Genomic DNA, 19,688 nt, shown 5'->3' on the forward strand with positions numbered 1-19,688 from the left:
AGATGTGCTTATCCCACAAAAACTTTTGCAGAAAGTTTCTTTTGCAATGGAGACAAGTTTATAGCTTTATAACTTTCTAGGTGTATCCACTTACTGCTTACAACATTTTCAAGTAAAATTTTAATCAACTGTTGTACCTCAAAAGTTTACAATGAAGAAGGCAAGATAGGTAATTACTCAGGTTTTGATGAAGAATGATGCACAAATCATACCTGAGTATTTCAGAATGGAAATTAAGAAGAATTCCACATGGGGAGACTTCTCAGAATTTTGAGACTGACTTGTTCTGTATTTGTAGAAAGCAAGCTTGTCGTAACTGAAAAAGAGAAGAAAATGGGGATTTAATTAATTTTATAAAGTTTTTAACATAGTTGACAATAATTGGGGACAGAGAAAACATTAAGAACTTTGTATAAGGATACAATAATTAGCCAGTTACTGAAAGATTCATTGTCTAGAGAACCCCCAAATTACATCTTTTGAAAAGTGATGTCTTCCTTATTTACTACTAAGCCAAAATCCTTTTTTCCTTGCTTTGTGTAACTCCCATGGCAATAAAATGAAAACACAGGACAATCTTTATTGAATTACAAGTTTTATTTCTTTAATTTAAATAAACATTGTATAAAAAGTACAGAATTATCTGTTCTAGTCATTACTCATAGTGTTCTTGATAAGAGCCTTGAGACAGCAGACAGCATGTGTGATCTGGCAGGGCTCTGTGGCCACAAATGGGGGTATTTTCTCAGCAAAGAACTTCTAGAAATAACCCCCCAGCTTCTTTCTCAAGTTTTTTCATACAGTTTTGTACCTGGACACTGGCACAGCACATTCCTTATAGTTGTTTTGTGCCTTCCCTGTTTTATGGTCACACCTACAGTGTGACCTCAGTACAGCAGAGATACCTGAACTTGCTTTCAGTGACAAACCTACCCATAGCAACAGGGAGTACAGCACAGGCCAGTTTCTTCTGGTTCCTGAGTATATGCAAAGAGGTATTTTTTTTTTTTGTACAAAAACTGGCACTCTAAAGAATCCACACAGAACTGCATAGTCGTAAGGCAATATTCTTTGTTGGCAGTTTCAATGCAAAATTAACTAGCAAAGATGAAAGATTCCAAGACTGCAGGAATTTTTCTTGTCATACTCACAAATCCTTCTAAGGCAGCCAAGCAAAGCCCAGATATTACATTGGTCTATTGGTACCCATAAACATCCTTCCCCTCAAATTCCTGTGGCCTGTACACACGGAACTGAAGATTTCAATTTGATCCCATCCATCCAGGCCATACGTGTTAGGAAATGGCATACGGCATCTGTAGAAGACCGGTTGGGTAGCGAGAGCCACATTCACCATCCCTGCTAATAGCTTTGCACTATCCTTTCTGCTGGAGTTCCCTCATGCTCTCTTCTGTGTTAAGAAAGTCTTTTGGATCATTTTGCCCACAGCAGGCTTAGCTGTAAGAATCCAATGCAATTCGTATTATCATTCAAACATGGAACAGAATTCACCTGAGTCTTTCCTAAATAGCACCTTTAAAACAGGCACCAAATGAACACATCTGATGAAAAGCCATGACGCTGAAGACACATAATTAAAAGTACATAGAACAAATATTCCTTTTTATACACACAGATATAAAATAGAAAACTAAAAATATAGTACTAGGTTGTCACAGGTAGTGAAATAAGTGCTACAGAAATGCATTACAGAGTCCTCTGAATAATAATAATTAAAAAAAGCTTTAAAAGTCTGCAATTGCATTTAACTTTTGTTAATTTTGGAAAAAAATACTGATTTCTATTTTTCCTGAAGAGGTTGAATATAGAAATTAATTTAAACTCAAAGAACTTCTGATGTGTTAACTTTTCTTTTTATCCAGCAAGTTCCAACAGCATGGACGAGCTGAGTAGGAAAATAAAGACCTTGTTACCAGAACAAACTCAGAAATATTCTCCATCATGAATTATGTTTCTGCCCTGTTATTTTATGGGAAGGCATATATACATAGTAATAAATAAAAAGCCATAAACACCACATCATACCCTAGGGATTACACACAGGAAAACAGATCAGGCAAAGCTAATGAGACCTGACGAGGCTTTCTCCAACTTGTGGGATCAAGCCCCCAGTAACACTGACAGGCAATACAAAAGCTTCAAATGTATCCAGAACATTGTTATTTCAAAATAATGTACTTCATTTAGTAGTCTTCAGAATTGAAATGCCTTTCTTTTCTCCACGATAAGAACTTAACTTTTTTCAGCGTACAAAATGTTTCTCATGAGTTAGAGATTCCAAAACAAAAGACAGCAGACTGGGATCACGATGATCTTAATTTTCCAGAAAAGGAAGAAATATCTCACATTTGACCTTTTTTATCCAGTAAAAAGTCTAGAGCCAAGTTTGAGTACTGTCACACAAACTTGGACACAGCAATGGTTTTCAAAAGGCTCAAAACTGAACCAGAGAAATAGTCCATTTTATTTTAGCTCAGCTGCCCTGATTAAATGGGTTAAAGTCATCAGACCATGTCGCTGAAAGTTTTTCTTCCAGCTGGTTACAGCTGTCCAAAATACCAACAAAGCTTTCAGCATCCACTGCTGACACTTTTAACCTTTAGAATGACCGCATATCAAATACAAATACAGAACTAAACAGAAGTTTCAGGCAAATCATCCATTTCTTCAAATGTATTCAGGGTGGTTTTGCTATTAGTTCTTGAATTATCTTGAACTTTGCTTGGATCTGCAAAAAAATGCATTATAAACAAAACAGGGTATGGTAGAAACTGTATATGCAAGATCAAAGTTCTGCATGTCTAGTTTTTGTTTAAAAAAAAACATGCATTTATTTAAACAGCAAGTTGTCAGTTTACTACCATATCTTATACAGAAATTGTTCTGTCTGCCCCTTTTCATTATTACTGAGCTCATAAGTGCTAATTGACTCAAAAACTCCAGAACAAGTCTCTCCGATCCTCATACGCCCCCGTGGCAAGCTCTGATGCCTGCTGCCAGGACATTTGACACCTCAGAGTTAGGTCATTTCTCTATTACACTCCCTACGCTGTCAGCAGATGGGTATCTTGAATTTCCTGGTCAACATTCAGGAGGGGCAGTTTGTCATCTAACATATATTGCAAAACAAACATGAATGTTCTAGGGTTATAAACAGCAGACCATCAGTACCATCAGGTAGAATCAGTTCGACTTCTTGCTAAATTTTGCAATGCTATATTTCACTATTTAAGGACTAAGAGCATGACAACTTTTTCAAAAGAATATTTTCTGTCTATTAGAAAGTTCTCTGGCCTTATACCATTCAAATGCCGTAAGAGAATGTAAAACTTAAATCAAGCATAACAGCTGAGATTAAAATAAAGAAAAGGTAAAAGGACCGTCTTTTGGCACCAAGGTGTAAATAATGAGTTTGTAACCAAGCTTCTCTCCAAATCGTCAAAAATAATTAACACCCCTGCCATATTAGCCATGAGTTTCCCTAGCAGTAAAGTGTGGTTGAATACCTAGATTATGAGAATTTATCTTTTTTAAAGGTATAAAACTATATCAAAGCATTTCTAAGGAAAAAAAAGTTTCACAAATATGGTGTCATAAAATTCTGCAGTACCTGTTGGCCCTGGGTCTTCATTAATAAATGAAACATGTGTTTTCCACTCCGTCCATTTCACTTCATTAATCCTGTTTATATTGTATATAAGTTGTGTTATTAGCATGCATGACTTCCCAGCTACACAGCTGCACTTCCCTTTTTATTTCTTTATTCCTTCTTGGGATTGTCATACTTTACCATCCACACCTGTTTTACTAGTACTAACAGGCTGAATGTCTTTGCAGCATTATGTACTATATAAAGATGAGAATAATACTAAGGCTACTTTTTAATTTCTCACATTATGGGTACAGTCTTGAAACTCACCTTAAATATTTAAATATTTTTCATAGAACAGCATAGTAATATTTTCTTTAATATGGTAATCATCAATTAGCAATCAATTTAAATGTAGTTAGTTTTAAGCTAACATTCAAAGGAGATTATGACAAAGTACATTTACTGCAGACTTGACACTTGGACATTAAAAACATATGAAGTTGAAAATCTGTTTTCTTACCAAAAAGTTATGTCTATTAAAAAACCAACACATTTTCCCTTTTTTTAAACAATTGGTTACAACTAAAAAAAACAAATTGGATTTTTATACATAGATATAGAAATATTTTAAAGAGGCTTTTGAGGAGAAATAACCTTGAAGAAACAGAGAGCAGAAGTGATAGCACAGTATTCTAGCTTTGCTTTACCTTAAACACACCCTGGTGTCATTTTCTGCCACTTTACACCGTTCTCCCAGTTGGAATTTTTTCCTCAAACATTTTGGTAAGAATTTTTCAAATTCCAAAATAGTTCTGGCTCTCTATTAACAATAAATAGTAACATGAGTACGATTAACCATATTCAAAATTGTCTGATGTCATAGTATATACAGTTTGCAGGCTCTATGTTTCATTATCACATCTGATACCTCCATCCACCATCCATAACCAACACTGATTACAACAACAGTAATTAATACAACATGCCACTTATTATTTGGGATGTGCAGATAGCTTTTGCTCGTTAGCCCCACCGCAGAAGGCATACTCGGAGAAGAATCAAGAAATCTCACTCTAGACTCAGCATTTAAGGTTTAATGCCAACACCTTCATGCAACACCCTGCCACAGGGATGTATACAACCCATAGTGGGATGCTGCCCACCACAGAACGCAACTCCAATTCTAATTATGACTGTGTTCCTGATGACAGCTTGGGATTCAGAGCTGGCCTTGGTAAAAGACCAGGCTTGGATAAGATGTGAAAAATTGGAATGAACTCATGCATTGCTCAGACTGAAGGGATAGAATAGTAGAGCACACTGTGTTACAGATTTCAGGGTAGATAATGAAACACACCTTCCTGGTGACATATCAAACCTTCCTGGTGACATATCAAGGGGAATGAAAGTCATATAGGTATGTGACAGTGCATGAGGCTGAAAATCCAAGACACAAAATTACCTTTAGGATAGTAGTTCATTCTGGATTTATTACGATAGCCTAACAATGAAATTACTTTCATTATTTGTACACATATACAAATGGGGATTATCATTGTTGATAACTAACCCCTTCTGTCAGCACGGTAAGTTACCATTGGTACAGCTCAAAAGATTTTAGCCAATGCATCTATAGGTCACTAAGCAAACTATCTCACAAACAAACCTGAAGTTTCCAGATGTGCTCGCTCTCTTTAGAAATATCTTCCACTGTTTCTCCCATTAATGCAATCAGCATGTTCAAAAGAAGAACAAAAGTCAACACAACAAAAGTTATGAGGAGCAGAAGAAATAGTACAGGGTACTTTGAATTTTGCTGGATCTCCAGATCACCCAGTCCTAGGGTGAGCTTAAATAGATCCATCAGAACAGGTCCCAGACTGCTCTTGGAATGGCATTCACCGCCATCTTGGCATGTTTCAATCAATGCAGCAAGAGCTGAGAAGAAAGCATGAGAAAATTTTAATCGCAATAATGCTTTATGTGTACATGGCATTTTATCCTAAAGAATTTGAAATGCACTGCATAATAAAGAGCTAGAGCTGCCCAGCAGCATATGCAGCAGCAACAAGATGACAGATTACCAGGAAGCAGAAAGAGCTCACGTCCAAATGAAATTGCAGGCAATTGAGAAACAGCCAAATTACTTATCTGTTCAGATAGCTTCTAGACAGTTTAAATCTCTGAACTTGGCTTTTTAATATCCAAAAGAAACCCCAGCATGAGCTCTGATTATGGCAATAGGGTTCTTATTCATAATAATGCTAAAATTTTTACTCACACACAGCATCAGTGCTTTTCTCCAGTAATATTTACCTACGCCAAATCCCAGCAAAAACACGATATAGACAACTAAAAATTTTATCACATCTTGCAGGATGACCTAAAAATTAAATTAAACATTTATCAGAAATGAAAATTGAGAACTAGTTTTATGGTTATGAATTCTGCAGGGATACAAGTGTAGTACACACTAAAATATCAGATTGCTTTCATTAAGCTGGTGTAGTCTCAGTGAGGAACCCAGAGAAGATTTAGGTCTAATTTTTTATCTCATGATGGAGAGCCTGGTGTTTTATGTATTTCCAAGGGTGATTAACTCTGTACAATATAGGCATCACAGCATATGATGCAATTAAATGGCAGAACTACATTAGCTGAAAAAACACAAGTTACTTACATATTTAATATAATAAAATTTTAAGATGTAAACTAGTTTCTGCCATTGAAGTTATATAGTGTATTCTGCTGAAATAATACATATAAACTGAAAATAAGAACTTTCAGTATGAACTATAAAATATATATAAATGGCTGAATATGCTTGATTGGGATCATTTCATAACAAGTAACCATTATAACAAGGCAGATAAAACAAAACAAACCAAACTTGCCTTTTGAATCATAACACTGTAAATGCCCATGGACTGGAAACCTCTGGTGAAATAGAGCATATTAGCCCATCCTAGGGCCATTGCCAAAACAAGACACACGAGGTGTTCTTTGTAGGAAAACAAGTACAAAAAGACAGAGAAGATCACAAGCAAAGCTTGTATAAAACTGTTAAAAAACAAACACATGTATGTAAAAGGGAAATTACTAGCACAAAACCAACAACATAATGGAAAAATATGAAAACAAGACTTCTTTACTTCTTATACTTCCATTCTAATTTCATAATGCATTCTGTTCTCCCCTATGAACATTACCATTATAATTTAACAATAAAACAGATGAGTACAGGTAGTATATTAACATACTAGAATAATATTTATTAAAGCTTACCTAAGTGAACTATTCTCCCCAAAATAGCTCATCAATGGCAGATTTTGCTGACAAAGCCATTAAGAATTCTTAACAGTATTTTTGAAGCCATTTAACTCAAGCTAGTTAGTTAACTCAATTGTTAGAATTGTTACAGATTTTCCACGAACAAGGAAGACACTAGAAGAAGGTGTGACATGCTGCGATAAAATGTAGACCAGATTCTCAGCAGCACATGATTGATCTCAGTATGGTTGTAAGAGAAGGAAAAAAGGTAGAGTTAAGCCACCTCTCTTTTTATTGATCCTACAATCATATGCTAGAAATGAGAATCATCTGTGCTTTATCTAGGCCAGCTGAAGGGATAACTCCCATCAGCCAGCTGAACCAGCTTTATGCTATTTTTCCTTCCTAAAGGAGTTGAGAGGAGTGTGAAACTGTATCTGGTTTATTAATCAGGTTTCTTAAACACATTTCTCTAGATACAGCTCTAAAGAGATACAGCATCAGGAGAAGCTAAAGACAGTACTGTACCATGGAAAAAAAATCCAGTCTGTACACATCGACCCCCGGTATTGTTACTGACCCGTGCAAACATTAGTGTGTGTTACGGGAAAGCTGCACGTAAGATTACATCCATCCCTCTAAAAAATGATAATCTAGAGAGAAAGTGAGCATCTGCTACAGGAGTACAGTCTCTGTGACCATGAGATAGATAAGCATTTTCTATATAGTATAAAATAGATGCATGACAGACTTACAATGCAAAGTGGAACCACGCATCAGAGAGAATTGACTGCAGGTCTGAAGGCCTAAGCAGAAAGATGGCTACACTCTGTGTAGACAAATATACAAAATAAAGAAGTGGTAGTAAGAGAAAGCAGGCCTCAAAATTGACTTTTCAAAATAATTTAACTGAAGTTGATGTTCTAAAAAAATCTGTCTACTGACAAGACATAACTTCTAGAATTAAAAGTATTTTTATAGGTCTGTAACTTCAAAGTTTAAATTTCTGTCACCTCTGGCACAATTTAAGAGTTGATTACTGGTTTTAACTACTAGTAAATAGCAAATATTATACCCTGTTTTTTTCATTACAAGTTCTAATTTAACAGTGTCCTTAAGCCAGTCATTTGACAACATCAAGGTTATACAAATATCAAATCTCTGTCTTGAGAATTTGAAAGGAAAAAACTCTCATGTTTGTTTCACAGAGCAATACAGTTATATTAAAAAATATAACCAGGGTCATTCTAAGTGGTGTTTTATGTGAATGTTACAAATTACATGTATCAAAGATATTCCAAACATATTGCCAATATCATCGGCAGTGCATTTACAGATCTAGAGAAGTTCTTTACCTATTTTATTATGTGTTATTAAAAAGTCTTACCTCTTTTATGGCTAAAAATATTGCTCCTAACACAACCATCACCTGTCCCAATAGCTGCAGCCGTCCCACACCACGTGTTAGAGCCAGTGGATAAGGTGGAGCCTGCAAGACAGGTCCAAAATGAAAGACTGAGTTCCATACCCGAAAGGCGAAAGGCAAAAGGCAAAGTAACAGGAAGCTTCATGAATGTAGCTCTCTGGGTACATGATTTCTCCCCTTTCAGTGAGAATTTTCTTCATGGTGGATTTACAGAATTGGCCCCCTAATGCATATATTTGAAAAAGCAGAAGTTTCTTTCTTACAAGAAAGCCAAAATACCCTCTCCACACTTTAAGAAATTTAACTACCTGTCTTTATATTATGTATTTGTATTTTGGGTCACTTCCACAAAATGCAAATGCAATTGTCTCCTCTATTACTGCTCTTTTTCGTTCCAGATACAAAGGCCTGATGTGGGATAACCTGGTCTCACTACAGGTGGATATTCTGGAATCTGTTTTTGGTTTAGCATTTTAAATATAATTCAGGAAATACTATTGCATTTTAAATCGGTAAAATTTGGTGGAATTAAGTTGCTGTACTCACTTCATTTTCATTAGGCCTATGGTAGGAAACTAGTGTTAATGTTACATTGTATAGGAAATAAAACCAACAGGACATAAAAAACATGTGTCGTGCAAACTTCTTCCATTTCATTCGCAGGAGTGAATTGAGAGGCTCCAAAGTCAGCATTTCATGACGATTCTGTAGGAAAAAAGACCCCAACAATCAAGATTTGAACTTGCTGCCTGTAGGGAAACTCAGATAATTTCAGGCGGGTGTTTTGTGTATTTCATTCAGTGTCTATCCTTGCACTGATCTAGAAACACATCTATGCTCAAAGATATGTCAGACCCTCACCTGACAAGATACAATGGGGCAACTCCGACTCACACTGGGATAACCTGCCATAGTCCAGTAAATTGTGATTGAGCTAAAAACTGTACTGTGAAGTTCTGGTCTTGCTTCCTACGAAAGTTTTATGGCAGTGTTTGAATTTAGTAAATGCAAAATTCTGGCTTTGAAAAGCTAACATTCCTAAACGCCTAAAATACATACCTGCTAAGTAAAGTTCATAACTTTAACCAGTGTATTCTTGTAAAGTATTTCTGTTTGCTTGCCCTGTTCTCATGCACGATCTTAGGCAGCTTGCTAGTGGCCACTCCAGGGAGACAAGACACTAGCTTTGGTCTGACCAGCTGGGCCATATTTATGTTCTTATGCAAGGCAAATTAATGCTTCAAATGTAGGAAAAACAGTCCCAAAATGCCTAGCCAGTGTTTGAGGAGCTGAATGTGTATTCACTTACAGTTGACAATCCACAGAGGTATAAAATTAATCTTGCTCCTGATACAAAACTGAGAACCAAAAATTACTGTTTACTCTTTTATGAATAATTCAGTCAAATGTATAAGCTAACACATCTGAAATGAGTGTATTGCTAGAAATTAAATATATATAATTTTAGAAATAGGTAACTTACACCAATATTTGTATTATAGACAATAATTTCCAATACTGAATTGTCTGCGGTGGTATCTAGTTCAGTCAGATCGTAAAGAGAAGATTGAACAGGACCATAAGCCCAGTCTGTGAATTTTCTTGACAGGCTTCTGTTAGGTTTATCTCTTATCTCTCTGCTCAGGATGTATTTCAGAATCTATAACATTAACAGAATCATTTGTAAGCAGATGCGTTCTTCATGGGAAAGGAGAAAGCACACACACATACTTGCCAAAACCCCTACCTTTAACTCTCACATTTGCTACAGTAGTGCAATTCAATGTATTTGTAATTCTGTTATTCAGTAAGCAGTGTTAGAGATGATAGACCTCTAGGAAATAAATACAGTGTTTTTAATGCCTCCGGATTTTCTGTCAAAGAGACATTTTTCTAAAGGATGAAAGCACAACTTTCCATGCATTCACATTTATACCTTCCTTTAACTTAATCAATTACTTTCTAAATTATGCCATTGTCAATTCTTTACCACAATACAGTTGATTTACAAGAGCCAAATTCTACAGCAGCATAACAGAACAGTTCTAGTGAGTTTTCTGAAATTATTCAAAGACTGAATACTGTATAAGTGTAGTATTGTAATAAATGCAGAATTTCTGAGTTTCTGTACAATAAAAGGGTTTGCAAGGCTCTTTTTAAACAGCATGTGTATTTTATACAGAGAGGGGTTGTTAGAGGGAAGCCTTGAAGGGTAGAAGCAACATTGCAATAGAAATATTTGCTTGTATTTTGAACAAAATAGCTCATCAAATAGTACTGATATATAGTACAGCATAACCAGCGTGGAAAACTACATGTCAGTGCACTAACATCAGTTGGCCTTAACTATTTCTCTATACTTAATTTCTCTTACATGCTACTGAAATAATACCCACCTCTAATTTCCCAGTTTTTGCAGCTAATTGTAGTGGTGTCAAACCCTCCTTATTCTTTGTTGTTTCCAAATTTCTGTCTTTACTTTTCAACAAAATCATATCATACATTCTTATTACAAAGTCATTCTGGGTTTTAAAGTCCTCTGCCACAGTAACTAATGCATGGAGGATATTGTTTCCTCTGGAATCCTGAGAAGTAATATTAGTCCTGGTATTGTCCATTAACAGTTGAATTATGTCTGGTTGATTGGTACATGCAGCTAACGCCAATGCAGTTTCACCTACAAAATTATAAAATGTAACATGTGTTCACATTTTATGACAAGCAATTCAAATCCTATTATAAAAGAGTGACTCTTAAGCATCTTAATACATGAAAGCACATTTACATATTGATTGTATTGAATTTAACTCATTTTATAAAAGCTTAATTTCCATGAAAACATTATTTGGAGAAAATCTTCAGAATCAAATTTGTTACATTTTATATGCCGTTTGGCATTTACAATTTTTTTGTAAGTGTTTTACAATCATTTCTGAGTGTTTACAATGCATTATACTCTGGCAAGTTACTTTTACAAAAGGTACTGTGCCATTTTTATATCTTGTGATGTGAATTCCCTAATCTATGTTTAGCTACAGTAACTATTCACATTTGCCTGTCTTCCACACTGTCTTAATTGTTTGGGTATTCCTTCCTAACTTTTCTAGAGAGATTGCATTTCCACTTACCAAAATAAAAGCCTTCATGCTTATGTTTGGGATTAAAGAAAATACCCTGGGCGTGAGCATTGACATCAGCTCCTTTTTCTATAAGGCTCTGAGTTATTTCGTACTGTCTTCTTTCAATGGCAATATTTAGAGCTGTCTGGCCTGAAACAACAGACGCAGGTACTTAGTGTTGAATGTCTTAAGCATGTTATGAAACATTAATGATATTTCACAATGGGTAGCACCAGTGATATTGAATAAAAGTTGTTTTAGGAATTTAAGCCATCATTAGAATGTCTGAAGAAAACATTACTTTTATGGATGGTATATTTAACCATATACCTGAAATTGGTATCAGATGGCAATACCTTTATATGCCTCTTCTGTGTATGCTGCATTGATAAATCTCTCCAAAATACCATTTTCTTCTGCAAAGGATAGTAGTGTATTCACTATCTCATTCGTGTTTTGGTTGATGTTCAGCAGAGCTTTCATCAGACAAGTTTTGCCAGTATCTGAAGCTGTGAATTTTTTCATCAGATATTCTACAAGAGTGAATTTTGAGATTAGATCAGCATTACTAATTAAAGTGGATGGAAAATAATTCTAATCTTTTGTTTATGTGGGGCGGAACCTGAGGGATATATATGAACATAAATTATTTGCCAAACAATTACTCCATCCTATTCACTCTGTATTTGAGCGACATATACTTGGTGAGATGATGCATTCAGAGATGTGATACTAATTAATAAGGTAGCTAATGCACTTGGTTTCTCTTTCAGACATCCCACTGCCATGGTAACCCCAGACCGACCCAGAACCCTTTCCTAACTTCTCTGCCCGTTCTACCGTGCCGCACACATCACAAGCCAAATCTATACTGCAATTTGACTGCAGGTTGAAGAGAGACATCAGCTTTGAGTCTCGTGCTGCAGAAGGCGAGCTTAGGGAATGGGAACAGAGTGCAGACAGAACCCCCGCGTATCATAAGTAGCAAATACTCTCCCTTGTCTCGGAGGCAGCAAGGAGGTGGCTGATTGAATACCTTAAGCTTTACACAGGCAAGTAGCTGTAGCACAGAGATACTTCCCAGTTTTGGACTACCCAAATGCTGCCAGAAAGGCTAATAATCTTCCTGCAGGTAACTCCTCAGCTTACCTGGCACGGTCATGTTTGTACACGCGTTTGATCGTTCCTTCAGCTCTGCGAGCAGACATTGCAGTTCTTCTATATTCCCCTCAGATACTGCCCGAAAGATGTACTTTTTCAACTTCTTCCGGGCACTAGTCTGCTCGGGGCCTTGTGATATGTTAGCACTGAATTATAAGAAATAATAATGAAGTTGCTGATTCAATTTACTGTGTTTTATTTTATTTTCTACATAAGAGGGAAAAAATACAATTACTCACCCCAGACTACATATATTTGCCCTGCTTCCATATGTATCTTGGCATGGATCTCTCAATGTTTCTGCAGATGGCTTATTTGCAGATAAATGGCTATTTTTATTATAAAAATGTACATTTTCCAAGTATTTTGTTTTGCATTTTTTTCCAGTTTACCCATTCTTTTAAAACAAAGGCTAAGAAATACTTCTCTGCTGCTCTGATCTGTTCACAACTCACTGACTTCAGTGCCTGAAATTACCTGATGCTGCACTCCAGCTGTACCCAGCCCACTTGGAGCAGAAGATAATTTTTAACCTCACATCTTCTTACACAACTTTCCTGATCATACATTATTCCGGAATAAGAATAATTTAATATTTTTCCCCCAATCAGAAATACTCCTAGCTCATGCCTAGCTGTGCATGGTGTTAGGCCCTGTGTTGTCAGCTGGGAAACACATTATACGTGAAGAATCCTCACACTAAATATGAGATTTGAGAAAAGCAGAGGTTAGTGTTCAATTGAATTATTGATGAATCAGAAATGCATGCACACATATGAATCTATTTCTAAATATTTCTAATCCATTGAAAATGTACTAGAAACACCTCATGTCTCCACTCACCAACAACTGTCTACATTAGGGCTATATTCAGTCGCATCATCCTGAAGAGACTGTGGGGAATCCATATCTTCCCCATTTCCAGATGCGCTACAGAAAACAGAAAAGTGTAAGTGCTACGTCAGGAAGGTACTGGAAGACATTTCAGCAAATTGCATGAAGAATCAGTCAATACTAGGAAGCAGTATCTACAGCAGAGCTGAAATTAGTCTAATTTGACATTGTGCTTTTTAATTCTATCATTTCATTTCCCCCATGAATTTTAAAGTGAGTGGCAAAAAGAAGAGACCCACAGGATTTTATTATATTTAAAAAATCATTAGGAAAGCAACCTGGTTTCTGTTTTACTATGTTATTTCATTACAGATCCTGAAACTGTGGGAAGTTTTCTTCTTTACTTCCCCCCCCGCCCCTTTTTTTTAATGTTCACTGCTTTTTATGCATCATCCTGAATGCTTGAAGCTTACATTCTTCCTTTTCACATGCTTAATTTGTCATCTGCCATAGAACAAGCACTAAATCAGTAACTGTACATGCATTGCAAGCACACAATGAAAGTGATTTACCTAAAGATTTACTACACGGTACACTGTAGGCAACTCAAGAGTATTTTGTGGCTGTCTTGAATGGAAGCTTCAGCCAAAAGAAATTGAGGGCTGTGCCCTAAATACATATTTAGGTAATCCATTTAAAGGATTTAAATGGCATTAGTATATTGTAATTGCTGTATGTCATTTCCAGACATTCCTAAAAGCAGATCTGACTTAAAAATTAATTTATTACAATTTTTCTTACTTGTGCTTTTGTTTTCCATAAGGTTCAGATTTGATGGTTAATAACTTAGGGAGCCTGAACTATTAGTTATTGACAAAACAGATGTATGGGCAGTAATGCAAGGATTCAGCATTGCTCTGCAGATATTCCCTTCCCTTTGAAATAAAGCTGGTAGCTCAGAGTCCATTCTTATTCAGTTCATCACTTCTCTGCAGAAAACTGTGAGGAAACTGGTGACAAAGCGTATGTGTGTCTTGTGCAGGTCTGTCTCTGAGTGAGGGGGAGAAATTTGGGTATCTCTCCTCTCAAACAAAAATAAGACTGTCAGCTAATTCCAAAAAGCTGACCAGACACAAAGCATTTGGTCATTCTGGGCTTATGCTAGATTTGATGCATATTTCCTTTATTCATAATTATTAGCTGTTAGTACCCTGCACATTTTAAAAGTAAAGTGCGTTCTTCCCAGTCATAATTTTTTCTCTATTCATTCAGCATAAATGGCTGCCTTTAAATGTTTCAGACTCAGCATCTTCATGTTGTTTGATTGTTAATGAGCAATAGAGGGATGGTGTCAGTACACAGCTGGGAATAGGGTTTAAACTGTGGTCTTTACAAGGTAGAAAATACACAAATGGGTGTGTGGAGTTTGTCCTGACGTATCATAAATAAGAGGCTAAGATAAAAAAAAAGACTGTACTGATTTTAAATTTATTGAAATCTGAGGCCTGATTTATTCAGTGTAAATGACAGCAGCAGATAAACTCAAAGATAAGTCATCTATCAACAACTGACATCCAATGGAGTTCTATCTTCGAAGGGACCAAAAGCTAAGAAAAGCCATGTGAAATTTTAGCTCTGAAGTCTAAGGAGAAATAAGGAGTAACTGCTGAAAAGAAAATAGATATATTTACAGTATAAATATTGCATACACATCTATAACTTACCATGGACGAATATTTGAATCCATTGGTTTTGAAAACACAGGGGGAGACGTATTATTTGGAGTTGCATTGCTTTCAAAACCATCAATCTCCAGAAAAAAGTGTGAACTGTTGAACATAGTGCATTTAAAAAATATTAGTAAAAAAAGCAAGCTCAACCATAAAATAAGCAAAGCACTACACGTACAGGCCTAGGACAAGGTTGACAACTTCTATTTTCTGGCATTATACCTAATAAGATGCTGGAACAGAGGCTTACCTACTTTCCCCTGGGGGGATCCCATCCTCCAGCATTGTGCCCAGCACTTTCACGCTGGCAGATGGGCAAAAGATCCCAAGATGTTTTTAGGACACATGGCATCAGATCCTGACATGTCTAAGCAGCTACCCCAGCAGCCTAAAAACAGCCTTGCAACCAACTTCTGTGCAAATAGCTAAATGCAACACCAGACATTTATTGAACAGCCATATGTGTATACATACCACACTCATGCATACGCTTTTTCATCTACTGCATTCTAGTCCCTATTTCTCCAGCCAGGAGCCATCAGGATGGATAATTTCAAACCCATCAGTAGTGATAATCATTAAGTCAGAAAGTTTGAAAGGTCACATGTTAAATGACACCAGGCATTTCAACCATCCATGATTGAATGTGTAATCTTGCCAGTCAGTACATGACATTTAACTATTTATTTTCCCTATTTTTATTTGTAGGGAAAATAAATGAAATTTGAAACAACACAGAAAACACATGAGAAGAATAGGAAGATTTCACCCTTTAAAAGCCTGCAGTGAGAGGCTTTTAAAAAGCCATTTTGAGAGGCAAAATCAACGGCTTGGTATTTCTAGATCTCATTAAAACATCACCACATTTTGCCAAAGACAAAGGAATTTCACTGGTGGATGTAGTGACTCCCACATGGCCTGTTGTTCAGAAACTGTCTTACATTGCTAAAATGTTCCAGTAGTCACCTGGAAAATGTTTCCAATTCACCTAACATTTATGGTTTAGTCCACAGGCTATTTATCTTTTTTTTTTTTTTTAGCTGCATCTTCCCCAAAGAATCCTGTCGAATTAAAGTACACATACTGATGCTAAAATGCAGTATATTATTAGGACACTACTGAACAACCTGTTGATATCTGCTAAAAATGACATGATCTAATGGCCCTCATTCACTTCCTTTTCCAATGGCTTGGTGATCCAAGTGTTAATTCACTGTGTGTAGTTGTTTAAACTTATATGACCTTTTAAGATCTGAGATGTTCCTGTGAGTGTATTCTAAGCAGGCAGCAAGTAAAACGCCACTTCTGGTTAGCAGGACTGTTTACCTAGGCAGGGGATGCTCTTCAGAGTACAGGAAAAAGCTAGACACTGTCTGCTGTAAATCATTGTTGTTTCACTGGGGTCTGGACTTGGCAGAGAGATTAAGGAGGAGTGGGAAAGACATGGGTTCATCCTGCTTTTTTTGCCTTCCCTGACCATGAAGTGCAGGAGCTGTCCCAACAGGCAAGCATCTGTTGGAGGCCACAGTGAACCTCCATAAAGCCAGAAGTGCCAAGCTCTGGGCTTTGCTGGACCATCTCACCTGCCCTTGGCTCAGCACGAGGAGGGGAGAGTGCGCTACAGGCTGGTGTCTCCGAGAGCAGCTCCTGCTCTCCCAACAGTGTGTTCATGCTGAAGATTTTGGCATCCAATAGATGCACAGCAACTATGAGGTGGACGCTGTTTTGGAGGCTGACATACCTAACCTATCCTGGCATGTGGGTTATATCTGGGGATACCATGGGGGGGGGAAAAAACCCCAAAAGCCACTGTGCAAAGCAGGTGAACAGTTGCCAACAAATACCAAAGTGCTTACGTGGCCATGGTGCACACTCTCAGGAACACTGCCCACAAACATAATTGGGCTCTAACAACCTTGGCGGCACTCCTCCCAGCCTGCCTGTTGGGTTTTCCTGTACTTAATTATATACTGTTAGTCCACCCAAATACCAGGGCCTTCAAGAAGGGGAAGTCATTGTCTTTTGAGAAAGTGCATCCTGCCAATACACTTGTCAAGTGAGAAATGCCACCCATGGAGGTGCACTTGCTGCTGAGTGGCACAGTAGAAGGAAGCGTTTTGAAGCAACAGAAGTACAGCAGCATAGAAACATGTAATTAATAGAACACGTTAAACCTCTGCGTTAAAATTCACGTGATCTTCATTCTTTATATTACAGGAATGTTGTCAGCCACACCCTGAGCTCTTAGTTGAGAGGTGGGAAAAACCCCAAGGTTACTGTTTCTGATGCCACAAAACTGAATGGGAGATATGCGCTTAAGTAATTGAGGGGTAGTGTTTGCCAGCATTTGTTACAACTACACCATCTTTCCTGGAATTGCCTCTTTTTGAAGTAGTAGGTGTATTGTGAGCTGTTCAGACACCTCATCTCCCCCTTAGACAACCAAAGACCTTCTCTTTTTGAATGTAATCACAGAAAGGCAAATTGGGCTACCCAGGCAGTGGGTCTCAAATAACTAACGACACCATTTCTGTGGAAAGTGATTCCTCTGATTATTAAGAATTATAAATGTCAGAACAGCCACAATTGCCTAGGCCTTCAGAGTTTCAAAAATTGCTGTAATAGCTAGTAATTAGCCAGAGTGAAAAGTTTATGAATGAAAATTCACCCTCACTCTACAGTAACTTAGTTGACTTCAACAGCATAGTATCAGGGATGAATTACTGCTTATATTTCCCTATTCATATTAAATACAAACCCTTATTGTATTAATTCTCTATCATAAATTATGAATGAAAGTGAATATTTTATAAAATTAAATAATGAAGAAGTCTTGTTAATCAGAATAATGAAAAATAGAGTGAATTAGGGTTTCTATTTGTAATGGGATTTTTCAAACCTCTTGCTCTCCCAGCCCTCATTTTTTAATTGACCTCTGCCTCTCTATAATCTATAAGATTCCCCCATAAGGCTAAGTTTGAAATGCTCTCTTTTGTCAGGCCAGCATGTCTTACATAGAACCCGGTGTACTCTGCCATGTGATCTCTTTAAAGAGATCACTCTACCTTCTTCTATCGAAACACTGACTATTATTAGACCATATTCTTATAAGCTATATATGTACAGGTATATTGAGTGGATGCAGAAAGCCCAGGTGATATTACACACAAACTTAAGACTGATGTCTCTAGGATAGGGTTTAAATATTTGTCCCATTAGGGTAAACACATCATATGTCTACCTGACTAGGATTCTCTGCCACTTCTAAACTGCATAAGCATATATATTTTTTGAAGGCACCTTGTGTTCGTCAGGTCTCTCTCATTCATATGTGCAGCATGAATAAAGATGTTAGTGATATTTCAGTGCAAATATCTACTAGAGGAGATAAACCAGGGAGTTTTAGTGGTTTAGACAGAGCTAAAGTCATACCTTTTCTTTGTGGGAGTGCCTTCAGTTGGCTTTTTGTCTTGCTGGTTTGAAGGGGGAATACCAGATGGATTTGTTTTCTTGCCCATTAGTGGAATAATTTCGTTGTTATCTTTAATCATGTTTCTGCAGTAGATAGATCGACAGTTACTTAACTCCTGTTCATTTGAAGAAAGTATAGTGACCATATTGCCTATGTACAGTCTCTTCACATATAAGCACACAAGCCTTGATTTTTTATTTTTTTTTAAGTTTTTCATTTTTCAGTTATTAAGCACACACACGCCATTTTATATGTCAAAGCTGGAGGATTCTTTTCATGACTGATTAAATTACATTCTAAGTGTCATTAAAAGTGATACCATAAGTCCAGGAGAACCATAAATTCAAGCATGCGCCTCAATTAAACTGAAGGGAGTCTGTTAGTCACAATGACACTATATGTTATTTAGAGAAATAAAAAGAGCACAATGACTTTCATAGGTAGCCCTAAAGTTTGTACATATTTACAGTTAATTTAAGTAGTCTGCTTTTATCCAAGATAACTTCAGAACAGTGGTAAATTCCAGGAAGATCTGTGCAACAGATACAACGTGTTAAGGAAGGTTTCAGACGTGAAAGGTAGTAAACACAGGAAAAGCCCTGAAACTTTTCACTGCATTAGCATAGCAGAACCACAGACAGACTCTGAATATGATGCTCAGGCTGAGCTCAGCTAAACAATGACATGGATAACATCAAGGACTTCTGTGTCCTGGTGACGCTTCTCAACATCTCTTTAGGGAAAAAGAAAAAATCATGCCTCTAATGGATGGAAATGATCACCACCACATGACAAAATGATCTTAATGCATGTTGTCTGCTTATAAACACCCACAACATGAACTCTCCAAGTAATAATGAATAACTATCTTCCTATTTCTCAATATACTCAAGGGCATCATTTTAAATCACCAGGTATAATTTGAAAGTGAGAAGGTTAATTTAGGATACTTTATACTTCACAGAATGTAAAAATAGTAAGTTTTACAAGGTCATGGACCCATTCCCAAGGAAATCAGGGAAGTGCCCTCCATACACAAGGACAAATGATAAAAATCACTTGC

The 19,688-nt window shown here is 36.8% G+C and overlaps 1 protein-coding gene across 1 annotated transcript; it reads right to left on the reverse strand.

Annotated features, from left to right (window-relative positions):
- Window positions 1-653: 653 nt before the first annotated feature.
- On the reverse strand, window positions 654-18,859 carry TRPV3 (transient receptor potential cation channel subfamily V member 3). Its single transcript, XM_010309662.2, has 17 exons — window positions 18,586-18,859; window positions 15,148-15,252; window positions 13,433-13,519; window positions 12,578-12,735; window positions 11,785-11,961; window positions 11,438-11,578; window positions 10,706-10,986; window positions 9,793-9,969; window positions 8,856-9,014; window positions 8,271-8,372; window positions 7,639-7,712; window positions 6,508-6,673; window positions 5,930-5,996; window positions 5,280-5,551; window positions 4,321-4,433; window positions 3,632-3,702; window positions 654-2,749 (listed from the first exon to the last, which is right to left on the reverse strand). The coding sequence occupies exons 1-17, from the start codon at window positions 18,840-18,842 to the stop codon at window positions 2,655-2,657; spliced, it is 2,502 nt and encodes an 833-aa protein (XP_010307964.2). The 5' UTR covers window positions 18,843-18,859; the 3' UTR covers window positions 654-2,654.
- Window positions 18,860-19,688: the final 829 nt, after the last annotated feature.

This window comes from Balearica regulorum, chromosome 19, assembly GCF_011004875.1.
Source record: "Balearica regulorum gibbericeps isolate bBalReg1 chromosome 19, bBalReg1.pri, whole genome shotgun sequence".
NCBI lineage: Eukaryota > Metazoa > Chordata > Aves > Gruiformes > Gruidae > Balearica > Balearica regulorum.